Source organism: Phalacrocorax aristotelis, chromosome 10 (genome assembly GCF_949628215.1).
Source record: "Phalacrocorax aristotelis chromosome 10, bGulAri2.1, whole genome shotgun sequence".
NCBI lineage: Eukaryota > Metazoa > Chordata > Aves > Suliformes > Phalacrocoracidae > Phalacrocorax > Phalacrocorax aristotelis.
Genome location: NC_134285.1, coordinates 5,837,216 through 5,855,540, shown reverse-complemented (window position 1 = coordinate 5,855,540; position 18,325 = coordinate 5,837,216). Strand labels below are relative to the sequence as shown.

General features: G+C 41.2%; 1 protein-coding gene across 1 annotated transcript in view; it reads left to right on the top strand.

Annotated features, from left to right (window-relative positions):
- Positions 1-37: 37 nt before the first annotated feature.
- Positions 38-18,325, top strand: part of EIF3B (eukaryotic translation initiation factor 3 subunit B) — a 20,420-nt gene continuing 2,132 nt past the window's right edge. Inside the window, exons 1-18 of the mRNA XM_075104873.1 lie at positions 38-654; positions 5,373-5,565; positions 6,895-7,014; positions 7,105-7,162; positions 7,813-7,941; positions 8,961-9,118; positions 10,007-10,138; positions 10,234-10,300; positions 10,869-10,915; positions 11,720-11,930; positions 12,512-12,584; positions 13,063-13,185; positions 13,690-13,768; positions 14,621-14,759; positions 15,358-15,483; positions 15,981-16,058; positions 16,527-16,635; positions 17,147-17,264. Of these exons, the coding sequence (XP_074960974.1) occupies positions 156-654; positions 5,373-5,565; positions 6,895-7,014; positions 7,105-7,162; positions 7,813-7,941; positions 8,961-9,118; positions 10,007-10,138; positions 10,234-10,300; positions 10,869-10,915; positions 11,720-11,930; positions 12,512-12,584; positions 13,063-13,185; positions 13,690-13,768; positions 14,621-14,759; positions 15,358-15,483; positions 15,981-16,058; positions 16,527-16,635; positions 17,147-17,250 (2,445 nt within the window). The 5' untranslated portion in view covers positions 38-155 and the 3' untranslated portion in view covers positions 17,251-17,264. The remainder of the gene's footprint in view (positions 655-5,372; positions 5,566-6,894; positions 7,015-7,104; positions 7,163-7,812; positions 7,942-8,960; positions 9,119-10,006; positions 10,139-10,233; positions 10,301-10,868; positions 10,916-11,719; positions 11,931-12,511; positions 12,585-13,062; positions 13,186-13,689; positions 13,769-14,620; positions 14,760-15,357; positions 15,484-15,980; positions 16,059-16,526; positions 16,636-17,146; positions 17,265-18,325) is intronic.

Here is an 18,325-nt window from a genome sequence, read left to right as displayed (position 1 = left end):
GGCGCCGCCGCGCGAGGCCTGCCGGGCCTGGCGCACATGGCCCGGCGGTAGGAGCCTCCCCACCCCTCCCCCGCTCCTTTCCCTGTCGCGCTCGAGCCGGGAGCGCGCGGCCCTGTCCCGCACCGCCGCGGCCCGTCCCGCACCGCCGCGGCCCCATGCAGGACACCGAGGAGAGCCCGCCGGCCGCCGCGCCGCCCGACGCCCAGGGGCCCGGGGAGGAGACCGAGCAGACGGACGGGACCCCGCCGCCGGCGGAGCCGCCACAGCAGCTGGAGGAGGAGGAGGAGGAGGAGGAGGGGGAGGAAGGCGAGCCTGAGGCACCGTCGGGGCCCCCCGAGCCGCCGCCCGCCGCCGAGGAGCCTGTCGCAGCCACCGAGCCCGAGCAGCGGCCGCAGTCGTCCTCGCCTCAGCCGTCGTCCGGCCGCGAAAGCCCCGAGAAGGCGGAGCCCGAGGCCGAGCCGCCGGCCGGGGCCGAGCCCAAGGCCGAGCCAACGGCGGAGGCCAAAACCGAGCCGCCGGCGGAGGGCGAGCCGCCGGCCGAGCCCGGCGCGGCGCAGGAGGATGGGGAGGCCGCGCCCGCCGCCCCGGCCGAGCCCGAGGACGAGATTTCCTTCAGCGACCCCGAGGACTTCGTGGACGACATCAGCGACGAAGGTGCGGGCTGGGCGGGCGGCGGGGCCTGGTCGGGCCGGCCGTGAGGGGAAGGGAGGGGCCGCGGGGTGGCGGGAGAGCTCCCGCCGTGGGCCCCGGCCGAGCGCGGGGGGGCCGCCGGCCCGGTGCGGTTATAGCCCGGTGCGGTGCACCCTGTGACTCTGTCGGGGGGCGCCATGTGTCCGAGCGGTGCCTGGTCGCCTCTCCCGGGAGGACGGCCCGAGAGCCGGTCCCTCCGCGGGGGACGGCCCCGCTCCTCCGAGGCCCCGCGGGCCCGGCAGCCCGCCCTCCCCGGGGGTGCCGTGGCGGGGGGCTGCTGGCGGTGCTGAGTATCCATCCTCATCCTAGCGGCGTTTCCGAAACGAGCCGCCTTCTGGCGTATCTACGCGCCGGGCGACGCTGTTTAATAGCTGTTCTTAACTCCACTGTTAAACTTCAAGTATTGCTCTGTGGGCTACCCTCACAACGTGGGATCACCGACCTGCGTGCTTTCTGTTTGCCTCCATTAGTCAAATTCGGCTGTAAAAACAGAAGTTTTAAATCGGTGACCAGATGTTTACAAACTAGATTTCATCGTCCTATATTTTTCTATGCATCTAGAGTGAAATATTACGGGTTTGGGAAGAGTTACTGCCCATGAAGATGTGACGTAGGTACTTTATGACAAGAAAGTATGGAAAAATTATTTCTGGCTGTTGGAAATTCAAACTCAGGCCCTTTTTAAAAGGGTTGGATGTTGACCATCTTAAAATGGCTAAGCCATTGTGTGACTGCATCAATTATTATGGGAATACCTAGTTCTGGCATACAGGGGTTAGAGCTCTGCTTTAGTGTTTTTCAGGTAAATCTTTCTAGATAAATCATCTCAGTTCTCAGAATAGCAAAAGTACTTGTTTTGCCAATACTTGCTCTAGCATGTGTGCTTTTATAGGGTCCTATATACATATATGTATATGTTACATATATACATATATATGTCCTATATGTTGTAAGGTCTTATGTTATGTGTATCAGAACTGGAGAAATGTTTCTTGAAGCACATGATTGTAAGCCAGTCGGTTATTTCAATTGGCGGTGGAATACAAGGGGTAGATGTGCCTTCTAGTGTTCCAGTCCCATGCTTAGCTTAATAAAAAGGCAGAAAATATCTTAGGTTAAGAAAGCGTTTGATAGTATGAATTCAGCAGTCTCTAGAGCTCTTTGAACTTGTACATTTGTTTCTTAGAGAGACCTTGGCAAAATTGTCTGCAAGCATATAGTTGGATTCTTTTTGTCTAGTTAAGTGTCTTGTGGTACACTTTGTCTACATCTAGGATTATTATATTAATTTCTGTCTATTCAGAAACTAGGCATATTTGCCATTCTCGCCTGTTTTATTGTTAAGGATTAATTTGGTTAACTACTTAGCTGTGTGAATAATATACAGTGTTAGTGTCTGAATTACAGGGTTTAAGTTTAGTCAGTCTTGCCGGTCTGGCTTTCCATCTGTGTGTGTGTGTTAGTCCTTGAGCTTCCTCATTCCTTTCCCCTTATCCTGATGGCTCCCCAGGGAGAAGAAAGGCAGTCCAGTGTCACTGAGCCCAGCCTGTTTCAGTGCATCTTCAGGAACACCTTTGATCTGGACCAACTTTAGGCTTGGACTATCTCAGATGCATTACTTTTATTTTTCCCCAGAATGGTGTTGGCATGGCAGAACAGCTGATCCCAGTTCAAGCAGAAGGGGTGTGTCAGATGACCATTCAGGTGCAATGAAGCTTTAGTTCAGATAATGATAGTAGTCTGTAAAATACTGCCAGCTGAAGATAGCCATGCACCCACCACACCCTGCTTTTGTTGTGGATGGAATAAGATCTGGCTAAACCAGCTTCTTACCCTTTGAAGATTGCTTTATTCACTATTTTGAGTTAAGGTAGAGAAATGGAACAATATAGGTATTTGTCTTTAAACTGTTACCCTGTAGTGAATCAAGACTGTATTGTATTCTTGCACATGAATCTAAATATGCATTCCTTGGTTTGTCTGTAGGCCTGCAAAGTCTTTCGTGAGAAGCAGTTATGAAAAAGTGACTAACAGAGCCTAAAAAATTACTTTCTTATGTGTACTTTTTTGTGTGTGGAAACGTCCTTTTGGGACATGCTTTTATTTTATATGCAGGGAAAATTAAGATATGGGATTATAGGGTAAATAAGAGATTTACTTGTTATTTTACTGTAATATCAGATTTTTAAATTCCTCCTTTCAATCCTTACCATCATTGTAGGCATAGCAGACACTTCACTGCATGCGTCCTAAATCCAAGGCAAGTGATTACCTATCCACACTTCAGTGTATCATCAGCTACCTGGAGAATGGCTTACTCCTGGAAGAATGACTTAAGATCCGGTATATACTGGGAAGCTAACTTGCAGCAGTCAGCTGTGTTCTTCTCTTCTGGGTCTGTAACAGTTTGAGTCGGCTTTCAACTTTGTAGCAAAAAGTTAAAGGAGGGGAAGGTGGTCCAGAATACCTCTGGTAATAACTTAAAGCCCTTTTAGTCTATGCGGTACAATACTGTCTGTGGAGTGATTCCCCACAGCCACTGCGGTACTTCTGAAAGAAGTCAGGTTTTTGCTGTATGTTCCGTTTTCCTTCTACTTGTTTGCCTACCTGTTTCTTCCAGATAGTGCTTTTAAAGGTGTTATCACCTGCGATTGTGCTTATTGGGACTGGTGCTTCTATATTCCTGTCAAGTTTTTTGATCGTCCGCAGTGATCTGTATGGTTTTGTGCTATCAGAATATCTGTACTCTGTTTCTTTATGAACTTCTCCTGTGCTTGACTTTTCCCCCCCCCCCCCAGTTTTCAGTCTGCTGGAGTTTCTAGAATTCCAAAACTAGCAAAACTCTGTAAAAATGTCTTTGAGATATCAACATATCTAACACCCTTTGTCATTTGTTCTCATATTTTAAATGTTTCTATATGTTTTGGGGTTTTTTTCCCCCTGGTTTGTGAATGCTGCATGTAGTCTGACTTGCCAAATTTTACCTTTATATTCTAATTTAGAAGGATAGTGGCATGCACTTATTTTCTGTCTAGTCTTACATTTTATAGTCATCTTTGCATAAGCTTAAAACTTACTGCAGATATGGATGTGTATTTTTCCTATTTATGTGGCATGTGTGAAACTTTGCCATTCATTTCAGCACATTTGGCTTTTTTGTTAGCAGAATGTCTATTCTGGTCCCTTTAAGTACACAAAACTAAAAATATCAATAAACCAGAAATAATCTGCCACTTCTAACCAGTGATTCTTTAACACGGTTGCATTATTGTATTATAATAAGTTGCAGGGGCATGACCAATTGCACCATGAACAGTAACCTAGACAAGAACTACGAAGGGTGTGTTTGAACAGGAAAGCTAGTGATAGTGTGGGATTTTATTCCTGGAAAGGTTTAAAAATAATCTTAGGTTAAAGTTATTTGAGAGTGTGTTTGGATATCTTTGTCTTTAGAGATTCTAGTTCAATCCACTGAGGACTGAACCACTGATGTAATTTTTCTGTCTCTTCTTGGATCTACAGGTCAGTACATTGCAGTAGTTAGGTAATGTTAGTTTGAGAAGCATGTTTAAATTCGTACATTACCAGCGGGGTTTAGTTGGTGGATACAGAGAAAGCTAATAGAATTGACTTGAGGAATAGATTAAAGTTACGTACGTCTAGAAGCCTACCACATAAAAGTAATGCAGCATTGCTGCTGAAGCTCCTGATTTTGTGCACAGCTCGTAGGTGTGCTCTGTACTTTTTAACTGTTTTCATCTCAATGCGCGGTATCCAAGTCACAGCTGCAGAGTTACAGGCACTCTGAATGTTCTCCCTTATATGTAAGGGAAGCTTCAATCGTATTGTAAACAGTCACTTCGCAGCAAAAAGAAGCTTGAAGGTGACGGTGCAGGGACTGAACAAACCATCCCACCAGCAACTACTCTCAAAACTTGTAAGATGATATAGGAAAGGGGAATTAATATGGTTGAAGAATAGCCAGAGTATGAAAAGGTGTGTGCTTGTCTTCACTTGCTGCGTGCTTAAATATGGCCTTTAAGTGTCTTGTCTTAGACCTTCATTTTTGTGTTTAATTAAAGGTTTAGAGAGAGTGTGAGTTCTCAAACATAATTATAGTGATGCTAAGACATGCAGAGCTTCCAGTATGGCAGATAGCTTTGAATTATGCTAAAACTCATGTAATTTGGGGGGGGAGGGGAGGGGGTACATGTTACGTGTTTGGTTTTTTTTTTAATCGAAGTCATTTGGTTATAATTTGAGCAAGGCTACTAGTCAGAGCTTGGGTAGTAAACCTTACAGTTGTCTGCTCTGTCGTCAATTCTGAGGACTTAGTGAGCCAATTCCAACTCCTGAAACAAGCTAATACTGCAAGTGTTGACATCCTCGATGTAAGGTATTTCTTTAAGAAAGACCTCAAGAGTTATCTGCTTGAAGTTTGCCAAGAAGCTGTGTAATCGTGCCTCTTAGCAAAGAAGTGCTGTTGGAGTGTTGTGCATTCACTTCAGTTGTTTCTCTGATAGAACGTTCATTCACTACCAAGATTCTTAAATGATTCTTGAAATTTCCTGAAATTTGAAGTTTTCCCATTCTCTTACTACCACTATTTTTTTCATTTTTCTGTCTTCCTCCTTTAGATTTAGATTGATGCCTTAGTTTCTTATATGCTTTTTTCTTTGCAGAATTACTTGGTGATGTACTGAAAGATCGGCCACAGGAAGCAGATGGAATTGACTCTGTAATTGTCGTGGATAATGTTCCCCAGGTTGGACCAGACCGACTTGAGAAACTGAAGAATGTCATCCACAAAATATTTTCCAAGTTTGGTAAAATTATCAATGAATTTTATCCAGAAGCAGATGGGAAGACAAAAGGGTAAGTCATGACAACTCCTACTGGAAATAGGGTTGAAACACTGCTCTGACTTACCCTTGATTATTAGTGTCAATACTTTATGGCCAAATTTTTTGGTGACCTTGTAGTCATGCTCATCACTTTCTTCTACCTTGGTCTGTACAATCCTGACATCTAGGCTCAGTGACAGAGAGAAGTTCCTGAGGGAGCTGAGAAGCTTAGTTGCTCATTAAGCTACAATGGGCAGGGGGGATTAATTATGGAAACAGTTTAGCGAGGTTTGGAAGACAAATGTCTGTGCAGTACTAAATTAGGTTTTTTGTTAATTTTCTGCCATGGCTAATAAATAGGCTAAAGGTCTATTTTAGTTAAAATACTTAGTAGCAGTGGATGTACAGTTTATTGCAAAATGGACCATCAATATTCTGTCTCTGGGTGCAGGTGCTTATGCTTACATTAGTGACTCCAGCTTCCATAAGTTCAGCAAGCCCATTCCAGGACCCTTCTCCCCTTTGCCAACTTTTGAGCCCTGTTCCTGGTTAATTGCAGCATCTGAAATTGAGAATAAAGATAACCAGAAGTGATCAAGTCCAAAGAGAGGTCAAGGGAAAGAAAATTTTAGGGAGAGAAATCAGGCAAAAATCAATCTGATAAATATGAGTTTTTACTGAGTCTTGTTACTGTGGTTGGAGTAGCATATATTTCTGGCTTTGGGAGGAATCCATAGTTTATAGAGCATAAAAAAGTGGGTTTTCTGGAGTAGAGGGATTGTTGGTTCTGTAAGGTCAGCAGGAGAAGCATGAGAAAATTACTTTATGTTCATGCCTCTCTTTTCAGGCAGTGTCTGACGGTCTTCAGGATACTGTTCATTTTAAGTCTGCTGGGTGACAAGCTAGGTTGTGTTAGTGGTGAGAGGGAAGCTGAATTATATTTGATGTCACTGAAAAACAAGAGTTGTGCTTTGAGATGCCTATGACAGCAAGATTTACAATTTCTAAACATCATCTGTTATTCAGCTGGAAAGAGCTGCATACTTAACCTGCCTGTTAATAGCTCTCACTGTTCTGTGTTGCATTGAACTTGCATTTATCACTTAAACTGATATCCTTTCTGTAGATGGGCTAGACTAATTCAGGTCAAACCCATAGAGCTAAAAAGTGTATACCTGCCTGTGGCCAAAATGGAGATTGCTTGTGACCCTAATCGGTTAGGGACAAGACAAGAAGTTATTTTGTAGATGCTCTGTGCTGAGTTCTTAGTTCATCCCCATTGCTTTTTTTTTCTTGTTGTTGTTAGAAGCCTGTTGCGTAGTCACTGATGACTTCCTACTTTTGTCTTCCTCCATTGTAGGTACATATTTCTGGAGTACATGTCTCCATCTCATGCAGTGGATGCTGTGAAGAATGCAGATGGATACAAACTGGATAAACAGCACACTTTCAGAGTCAACCTTTTCACAGACTTCGATAAGTGAGTGCAGCTGTTGTGTGTACCTGTAGGTTTTGGGATTCTAATCAAGAGTGCCTACACAGAGTGTAACCGATCAAATTGCTTTTTCAGGTACATGACAATCAGTGATGAATGGGAAATCCCTGAGAAACAGCCATTTAAGGATTTGGTAAGGATTTTTTTTGAGAAGTGGAAAGAACATTCAGCATAATATGAAACAAATACTTAATTGCTGGAGTGTCCATAAGAAAATAAAGCACTGCATTAATAGTGTTATAAGTAGCAGTAGTGATCACGTGCTCCTGTTCCTTCGCTCTTACTGTCATGAAGTGACAGGAAGAACTTGGTGGTTCTGCTTAGTAGTTCCACATAGGGCAAAACTTTAGAGTAAATAATGGTTTTGCACAAGTCATTTGAAAATAGAATTTTGAAAGCATCTTATATTTTTAAATGTTTGAGGCAAACTTCTGTGTGTGTTACCACTGGCTTTGTAATAAGTCCTGTGGAGGAAGGGATAGGGTTTTGTTTTGTTTTTTTAAAAAAAAACCACCAAAAAGCCCTTTAAGTTATTTTAGGCAAGAAGTGTTAAACATCATCAAACCACCTTGAAGGTCCACCTTTTTATGATCTGTTCTCTTAGCCTCCAGTAACCAGCAGTTTGGATTATTTAATTTCACTTTATAAATGTGTTGGCAATGGTAAGACTCCAGTTGCATGTCCTGTGTAAGACTAACTTCCACCTGCTGGGTAGATGTTAATTTGGGGAACTTGTCATCTTAGCCTTTGACTTACTAATCTTTTTGCTTCTGTTTTTCTCAGGGGAATCTCCGATACTGGTTGGAAGATCCTGATTGCAGGGATCAGTACAGCGTGATCTTTGAGTCAGGAGACCGGACTTCCATTTTTTGGAATGATATCAAGGAACCAGTTCAAATTGAGGACAGAGCAGTGAGTGTCCTGGAAATGCTGTACATTGCAGATACACTGTCAGTCTCAGTCGTTTTATGATGTTTCAGGTTTTTCTTTTTTTTTTTTAATTCTTCCCCGTTGCTCCAATACTTTTTTCTTCCTTTTGAAGAGGAGTAGTGAATTTACCTCCTTTAGAATTAGGCTTAGCTGCTTAGGTAAAACAAATGTGGAGTTAACTTGTTTGATGTAGTGGGTTTTTTGTTTTTTTAGCTGGTCCATGATGCCTATTAGTTTCCTTTATCTGCATGTTATAGGTGATTCAGAAAGACCTGAAAATGCAAAGTCAGAGTTTGAGGAGTACTATTCATTAGAGCTGAGTGTGTGCTCAAGTATGCTGCTTCTGATCACTTGCTTTTTGCCAACCGCAGAGGTGCTAAAGCGGAATAGCTGGTTTGGTAAGAGTATATAAAAGGGAGAGTTAGTGTGCCTGTCTGCTGCAGGCAGTTGACTTGCTGGGAACTGTTGGTACCCAGAAGCATTTTCTGTAATAACCATTATGCGTTACAGTAGAAAGAAGTTGGCTGTGGGATGATAAGTAGTTTTGCTCATCACAAGGGTCACTGGCCCAGGTCTATACTGCTGAAACCTCTCTAACTTGGCTGAAGGTCAAGAGCTGTATTGTTGTTATGAAATTTTAAATACTTACCCTTACTTCTGAGAAGAATATGTTCTTACCAGGGCTGAAAGACTACAAGGAAACCCAAGCCTGTTGGGTGGGTTTAATTGTTACTACAGAAAGGTTGTCACTGTACCTAGAAAATGTTTTTGGTGATCAGTAAGTTGAAAAGGTCTCAAGTGACGGTTCTCAGCCTGAAGGTTAAGTACTGTGCATTATACGCATGAAACTAAACTCTATAACTAGTCCAGGGTATCTTGAGATCTTCACTCAGTAAATGGATTTGCAAAATGCGATGCTACAAGCCACACATAATTCTTTCCCCTGTAGGAATCCAGCATGAAATTCAACCTTTGTGTATACTTTTTCTTTTTCAATCCAGCGGTGGACAGAAACCTATGTACGTTGGTCCCCAAAGGGTACCTACTTGGCTACGTTCCACCAGAGAGGCATCGCACTTTGGGGTGGAGAGAAGTTCAAGCAGATTCAAAGGTTTAGTCACCAGGGAGTGCAGCTTATTGACTTCTCGCCCTGTGAAAGGTATGGAGTGTAACATTTGTTTGGGCTAAGGGATCAAAAGCATGAAGCACACGCATTGGGGTCTTCCATTTTCCTTTGCCTTTGGAAGTCTTGCTTTACATGCATAAATCCTTCTTAGAATAAGTGAAGCTCTGCCTGGCTTTTCTTTGACTTCAGGAAAGATACTTAACATGATCTGGAATAATTGGTCTACAAAACTAAGCTGACAACTTTCCTCAAAGATGTTGTTATCCCATATTGTTACCTCTTTAGTTGGATGGGATGTCTGCAGTGTTAAATTTCTAGTTCTCTGAAAAGTTTCTGTTGAGTAGCATCCTCCCGAATCTGTAGTACTGAAATGAATTCCTTAAACTTTCTTTAACATTAAAGAGCTCTTTGGAGAAAGCTGAAATAATTTCAGGGTGGAGGTGTGTCTTGTTTTGCTAGTTTTCAAGTAACGTATTTGGAAGCAATTAGGTTTTATCTTTTATTGTATTAAAGAGAGACTGTTTATCTTTAAATGGAGAAGTCTAGCATACCTGTAGTTCAGGTTGGCTAAGGTCAGTGGATTTACATTAGTTTCAAAACCAATTATGTTCTTGTGGCAAAATTATATAGTAGGTAACAGTGTATTTGGCAAGTTCCCCTTTCTTTAAACATCAATATGGGAAGACTTGCACGTAAATCTAGAGTCTTCAGCCAGAGGGATGCCAGAGAAATCCTGTGTCTTGGAAGCTTTCTCCCCATTTATCATGCTGTTCTTACTTTCCCCTCCTCTCAAAAAAATCCCATTAGAGAAACTGCTGTTTGAAAGTGTGTTGTAGTTAAATATTATTTGGATGAAAGCTTGCTTGTACTGACGTATTAGATGAAGTTTCCATAGTGAAACTGATTATTTATTTTGTGTAGGTATTTAGTGACCTTCAGCCCTTTGATGGACACGCAAGATGACCCTCAGGCTATTATTGTCTGGGATATTCTGACTGGACAAAAGAAGAGAGGATTCCACTGTGAAAACTCGGCTCACTGGCCTATTTTTAAGTAGGTTGAGAAAGAGAATTGGAGAGGAGTCCCAGACTTCACTTAATAAAAAGGCAGTTCCTATCTAATAATCTTTTTTCTTTTCATTTGTTTAGATGGAGTCATGATGGTAAATTCTTTGCTCGCATGACTTCAGATACGCTCAGCATCTATGAAACACCTGTAAGTTCTTGCTTTTTTTTTGCGTAATGTTTATGGCATTACCATGCCAGTCTTTCATATGGTATCTATTTTGAAGGATACATTTTAAGAATATGCTCTAGAGCTGGACTTAAAAGGGGAGAAACCCATTTGCTCTTGTCCTGTTCTTTCCTGGGTGAAAAACTTTAGCTGAGTCTGACAGTAGATTTCACACCACGCTTCTAGGACTAGACAGCTCAATATACTACTTACAAGAGTAAATAGGATCAAGATTATGTGGTGCCTCCTAGCACTCAATAGCAGGTGGATGCCAAAGTACCCAAAACACACTATAAATTGCAGCCTAATCTAGTCCAGTTTGCTTTTTCATTATAATTCAGGCTGCTGTACTCATTAATTCTGTGCAGCAGTTCTTATTTTATTTGTAATTGTGGTATACATATGTTCATAATAAAAAATAAGGATACAGGATCTCTGAAAACTGTACACAATTTCCTAGTTTATGTGCTCTAATAATAAGAGTAGAAGGTACATGTGTAAATCTAAGAATATTACTAACTTCACACCTCTCTACCTCCCTCTCTTTTAGTCCATGGGTTTGTTGGACAAAAAAAGCTTGAAAATCAATGGGATAAGGTGAGTCTATTCCTTTGTAAAGATAACAACTCTCTTTAGTTGCAATCTTTGTGTCTGGAGCTTTGTTATGGTGAGAGGAATCTTTAGACTGCTGAAGTGGTCAAATTAGACAAACTGGCAAAAAGGAATGGAAAATCTCCATTTATTGGTGTCCACAGTTGACAGCTTGCATGCTTTGAACTCCTCTTTGTGCTACTGCTTAATCCAGGGTGTAGCTTGGTAGTCCTGTTCCTTGTCTACAAAACCAAACTGGAATGCAGTTTGTTGGGGAATATCTCCCTAACAAGATTTGTTTGCTGGCTTAAAACAGTGTGCTGTATACTGCCGGTTGGCAAGGAAGGGGGTTGGTTTTGTGTGTGCATCTGCACAACAGATGCTGACTCCTGTGGGAGTTTTTGAGGTATCTATCTGTAAAGCAACAAGAACATTAAGTGCAGCCAGGTGCAAGAAGATTGTCTCCAGTGTAATTTAATATAGAGTTTTTTTTGCTCATTGGTTTAATCAGCCTGTTTCTTGGGTCTTTGGCGCTTACACTGGTTGTAAGCTCTACTTTTTCATGAAATGGACTGTTTTGATAACATTGGTCATATAGCAAGTTTAAATAGCAGTTTAAAAATCTGGTTTGGTGTGATATGTATAAGGTTATTAAATTGTCCTCAGTTGCTTGTCTGTATCTGTCTTTATTACTGAGAGTTTATATTTGTCTGCAACATTCAGATATAATAATGAAGATGGTTTCTGCTTGTACTATCTCTAACTAAAAATTAAAATGCCATATTTTTATTTTTAACTTTCTTCCTGCAGAGACTTCTCATGGTCTCCAGGTGGTAACATAATTGCTTTCTGGGTGCCTGAGGACAAAGACATCCCAGCAAGAGTGACTTTGATGCAGCTGCCTTCTAGACAAGAAATTCGTGTGCGTAATTTGTTCAATGTTGTCGATTGTAAACTACACTGGCAGAAGAACGGGGATTACCTGTGTGTGAAGGTGGACAGGACTCCCAAAGGCACACAGGTATGTGAATTCTGATTATATTCATAAAATTTGGTTCCATGTCAAGCTGACACCTCATTTTCTTATAGTATTATCTTTTAATATAGACTGTCTAAATTATATTAATTCAAAGCTATTTTTCATTTTTCCATCCAAATTTGAGGCATTTGGAGAGCAAAATGTATGTAATGTTTGCATCCAAGGTTTACTTTACTTCAGCGGCATCGTGCACATGGGTGAGAGCTATATGCCTCACCCCTTTTCCTACTCGCTGTTAAGCAGCTGTTGAACAACCTGTAGGACGTGCTGCATAATGTGCCGTATGTTTATCTGTCTTAATTAAATTTCGTAAGTCTAAAAAGAAACAAATGCTTTTGTACAATTCTTCAGTAATTATTTATCAGAACAGAAAAATTTGGAATGTGTTTGGTAATGACGCATACCGTATTTATCTGCTCTCATTAAAGAAACAAATCTTGACTCTGTCTCTCATCCTGCGTCCTGACAGGCTAATTGTGTAGTTGTCCTTCTGTGCCTAGCAAATAAAATCATTTGCTCTGCTGCTTCTGTGCTGGATAATGAGCTGATCTTGGCCTTTACAGGGAGTAGTGACCAACTTTGAAATATTCCGAATGAGAGAGAAACAGGTGCCGGTGGATGTGGTGGAAATGAAAGGTAATGCCAAATATTTCTTTACTTTTGACCTTTAACTTTCTTGAGTAGACACTTGAGCCTCTTCTAGAAATTCCTTTCAACACGTGACATAATTAGGAAGTTAACTCTTTTGATGGGAGCTACAGCAGCCGTGTTGCAGGGTGTCCCATGTAAAACTGAGAAAGCTAGTCATGCTTGTGACTGACTTGAAAAATGACATAACTGAAAGTCTGTTACTAATAAAGATGGTAGGGCTGATAATGAGTGTATTTAGTAGACGATGGGAGGCTTCAGAGCCATTGTTTGACCGAAACACCTTCCCATAATTCCCTGCATTTGCCGTATCAAGCTGTGTTTTAAGAGATAATCTATATGGCAAAGTGTTAACTGATGAATTCCCTTTCTCTCTTCAGTGTCTTCGTCGTCTTTGATAACTGCTTGAAATCAAAGCTTTGCACTGTCTTTTGACAGAGTTTTGACCCCTCTCTTTTTGTTACAGAAAGCATCATAGCCTTTGCTTGGGAACCAAATGGAAGCAAGTTTGCTGTGTTGCATGGAGAAACTCCACGAATTTCAGTTTCCTTTTACCATGTTAAAAACAATGGGAAAATAGAACTCATAAGTAAGTGACTGAAAAACAAGTGAAAAGTGCAGATACTGAGCATTTTGCCTGGCCGTAGATGGCAGTAAACTCAAAATTGTGGCTGGCTGTGGTGGATGGCAATAGGTGCTCTGCCTGACATTGTGTTCTAGAAATGTAACTCTGGTGACAGTTAAACTGTTTTCATGTTGAATGAGTCCAGGGTCTGGGAATAAAAGGCCTCCAAGCCAGAATAATTTTGTGGCATTGGGAAGTTCATGCGAGGTGATAGCACAGACTTGGCTCACTTTAGATAAAATTTATTCCCAAGTTGGGGTCTTCTGATCTCCTCTTTCTTCTGCTAGCTTTGGGTGTTCTGGTGCTGGTGTTTTTGTCTTTCGAAGTGCAGAGCCTAAGGGCTGTTGTTAGTACTTGCTTGCAGAGTTCAGAAATGTCTTTTGAGGAATGGATGCAGTTGACAGCTTGTGAGCTAATTGATGTCGTTGGATTGAGGTCTTACTCTGAATTTGTCTTGTTTCTTTCTAGAAACGTTTGACAAACAGCAGGCAAACACGATATTCTGGAGTCCTCAAGGGCAATTTGTAGTGTTGGCTGGCCTCAGAAGGTGAGTATTGCCCAGGTTACTGAACATTACGTTCATTTTAAGGAGGAAAAAGGCTACACTCATCAAGAAGTGTTTGATATCTCCATGAATGTTGCATTACTGTGTAATCCTGACACAGCTTTGCAAAGCAAAGGCAAATAAAAGATGTAATTTCATGATGTAGCTTAGTCCTTTGTAACTTTTACTTGCTATTTTTGCCACATAAATGAAGAATGCATTTTCAACAGAAAAGTGGATGCTTAGAAACACTTTTCAGTGGTTCCAGTTAAATACTGACTCTCAGCTAATCCAATTTGCACCGTGCATGTGGCTCTTACGATGCATTTGTTGTTGTCATAGTCTTGTGCCTCCTCACGGGTGACACATCTTAATGACAAAGCCGTTTTGTGGAAGAGTTATCAAGAAATTTTCACATTGGCACAAGTGAAGATGATTTTTACTAACCAGTTGAGTAGTATTTGCTTTTACATGCTTTCAGACAAGTGCTGCTGTTCATCCTAGAAATAATGTTCTCTTTAAATGTTGTCTTCACTACCCAAAGGTGTCTAAGCATATGATTGTTAATCTTTGGCTGTAACTTGCCTATAATATGTTTTCACTGTGACTTCAGGAACAGAAGTAAAATGGGTTAAGGGTGACTGAACATAGAAACAAGTGTCATTCTTACTTGGATTTTTGTTTTTATTCATCACATTGCTTTCTAGCAACAGAGAGCAGTATGAGCCTGCCTCTTGGTTGCTGTGAAAATCTGTCTTTCAAGTGAGGAGTTGTAAAGATGCAGCTTGTGAAATGCTTTTAAAAACACAGGCTATGATAGTGTGCAAAACAAGCTGTCTTCTTTTGCTTTTGCAGCATGAATGGTGCCTTAGCATTTGTTGATACGTCTGACTGCACCATGATGAATATTGCTGAACACTATACAGCTTCAGATGTGGAATGGGATCCTACAGGCAGATACATTGTGACTTCTGTGTCTTGGTGGAGCCACAAGGTACTGAGGGCAATTCATTAGGAGGAGAAAACAGACACCTGTCGCTGATCATATGACTTAAAACCTGCACCATAGTTTTATATATTTTTCTGAAATTCACAGAATTTCTGGGCATCAGGATTTATTTGTGCCATTAGCTTCACCGGTTGTTCCAGAAAGGCAGCTCATGAGTCTAAACTGAGTGTCCTTTTTTTGAATTTTCATTATGTCTTTAGTGGTTTGAAACTTGATTGCCTTGTGGTCCATGCAGAACAGCAGAATTTATTGCACCTGTCATTACTTTTGCATGGTTCCAGCTGCTGCACTGTAATCCCCTCCTGTACAAGTATAGAATCTGAGACTTAAGAGTATGATAGAAAAGGCTGGCTTAGTTTCAAACTGTTGTGATCCTCCAGAAAGGTAACTTCTTGCAGACCTTCAGTGGAACAACTGTGTTGCTGAGGAATTTGACTTGTGCAAGGAAGGCACCCACAAAAAGAGCGCCCTGCTTCTGTTGACTAGTGGTGCTGATTTTATAAGAAGACCCTTAAGACATGGAGTGAGGACTACAGTGTGAAGTTTAGCTTATCTTGACTGAGATGGTGCTCTACTCTTCCAGGTGGACAATGCATATTGGTTATGGACCTTCCAAGGCCGTCTGCTTCAGAAAAACAATAAAGATAGGTTCTGTCAGCTTCTCTGGAGACCACGGCCAACTACCTTGCTCAGTGAGGATCAGATAAAGGTAGTGTATTCCACTGACTCTTTCTGCTGACATTGATTTGGCATATAAACATCCTTGGTTTACTTCCTCCTCTTGAGGATGAGGCTTGAACTGTTAAGAGCTACGCAACTGCCTTTTGCCCTGAATTTATGATAAAACACATTGCTGTAGGGGACCCCACTTCTGAGAATTATGTAAATATTAACTGTTTCTTTAAGCTCAGAATAGAAATGGTTATCCATTATTCTTACAGTTAGGGTATAGTGAAAAGCTATAAAGAATAACAAAATTGAATTTGGCTGACCAGACTTTGCTAATTGCATGTGTACAGAAGCATTTACATGATCTGTAAGCCAGGAAGAACAAAGAAAATTATAGCGAAGGGAAATTCCTTAGGACAGACATGCTTTTAAAAAATGCACAGCCTGCTTAGGCCTACCAAAGGAGTTATTACAAAAGATGATGGTTGTGATTGATAGTCTGATACCCAAGTTGAAATAAAATTCCCTGTTTTACAGCAAATTAAGAAGGACCTGAAGAAATACTCCAAGATATTTGAGCAGAAGGATCGCCTGAGCCAGTCCAAAGCTTCAAAGGCAAGACACTTTTGGAATATAGTAATGTAGATGAAACTCTAGTAACCTGTTCTTAGTTACTTTTGTAATAATTATATGTAATTTAAATTTCTTTTATAACAAACATCTGTGTTCATTTGAATCCAGATGGTTAGAGTTCCAACAGGTAGTTCAGACGGATGCTACTAAACTGTCAGGTTAAACAGTAATGAATCTGGAGAGGCACTGGTCTTACTTCATTAAGCAAAGGTGATAAAATTTGGGGGTTCTTAGTGAGTTGCTGCATTAGCCAGTCTTTAAATCAAGAAAAGCTCTTCAAATTTAAAAAAAATCAAACCAGCTTTTTGATTACATAAGAGAAAGATCTTTCTCCTTTTAATTCAGTAGAAAGTATGTTCATGAGGAAGAAAAGTTCGACTGGCTAATGAATGCATCATGTGTGGATTTGATTTATTGGGGAGGTTTAACAAGCTCTTCGTGCCTCCATAGGAGCTAGTGGAAAGGAGACGTACAATGATGGAAGAGTTCAGAAAGTACCGCAAGATGGCACAAGAGTTGTACATGGAGCAGAGAAATGAGCGTTTAGAGCTTCGAGGAGGTAAGCCACATAGTATTTGTAAAGACTTGCTGCTAGACAACTGCTGTTTCTTACCAAATAACTACCCTGTTCTGGGGATTCATCTACTTCTCTTCATTTCCTGCTAAAGCTAGTCCCTTGTTTTCTGAAGGTTATTTATACTTTTTATCCTGAATTGCAACAGGATTTTTTTTTTTTACAGGAGAAAGCTCAAATATTGCTGGCTGCGAGACTTTGGCATCTGTGTTTTATCTTATCCTTTTACACTTCAAGGCAAGCATTGGCTTGACCTTGGGATAAGACTGAAGAGATTTGAGTGTTGCATTTAACCAGAAAATCCACAAAAGCCCTGTGGTGGGAGACAGTAATGCCTTGGTTGTCGTTTAACAAATTTAGCATGTATTTGTTACAATGTAAAGCACCAAATATCTTATTTCACTGCTGGTTTAAGGACTGTTTCTGCCAAGACCATCAAATCTTTCCATTGCTGTCTTGTTTGATGCATTCAGTGTTAATGTTTTCTCCATTCCAGGGGTAGACACAGATGAGCTGGACAGCAATGTTGATGACTGGGAGGAGGAAACTGTGGAATTTTTTATCAATGAAGAAATTATTACCCTTGCAGAACCAGAGTAATTAATAAAACTGTGGTAAGACAGCATACCTCTCAGTATAAACTTTTTCTGTCAGCTGTTGCTATAGATTCAATAATTTGCTTGAGAAAGTTAGGTCTGTTTGTTGCATGAGTGAATGGGGTGTTTTCTGAGTTGGTTTATGTTCTCTCTGTGGCTAGAGGGGAGAAAAGTAAGTTTGTTTTTTAAAAGTAATCACAGATCGTCAAATTTGAGTTGTACTGAGCAGAATACTGTGTATGTCCTGTCTTGCCAGAGTGGTCAACTTCTAGACACATTGCATTGCAGACTCTAAGTTATGTCAGTAGAAGGAATTGTAGTTAGTATGAGATAAAAATTTTGCTTTTTGGAAGAATTGCATGTTAGTTCAAGACTGGACAGAGTTTAAATACTGCACTAAAGATTATACAGGAAGCTGAATGTAGGCTGATAAAACTTTGAGTAGGTGTTTAAATAGCCACATGAACTCTGCTGTAATTTTCTAGACATGTTGGTTAGAATTCAGTTAGTAGCAGATTCTTGTGGACTGACTGTCACTGCTTGTTGCTGAAATCTTTTGTTTAATCCAGTGGTTTTTCGCAGTTCCTTTTTGTGAATTCTTGTTCTATATTTGAAGGTTGAAAATGGAGGCTACTTTCAGCCCCTGTTGTAGGAAATGTCCTTTAGAGACCTTTACACTATATTAAAGAGGGAAAAGATATTTTGGTAGTGAGGGCACTCACATAGGACTTAAACCTGGAATGGGTTCCTCTTCTGTCATGTTTAGGACTTCACTTCAGAAGGAGGAAGGGCAGATTGGAAGCATGCCTTTTGCAGCTCTAAGTCACCCTACAGCTCTTTAGCCTATAGATACTTAAGGAGTTCAGGTTCCATGGGTCCTGAGGGAACTGGCAGATGAAGTTGTTAAACCACTATCCGTCATACTTGAGAAGTCCAGTGAAGTTCCCACCAACTGGAAAAAAGGAAACATAAGCCCCATTTTTAAAAAGAGAAAAAAAGGAAAACCCAGGGAACTACAGGCCAGTCAGCCTCACCTCTGCGCCCAGCAAGATTGTGGAGCAGATCCTTCTGGAAACTAT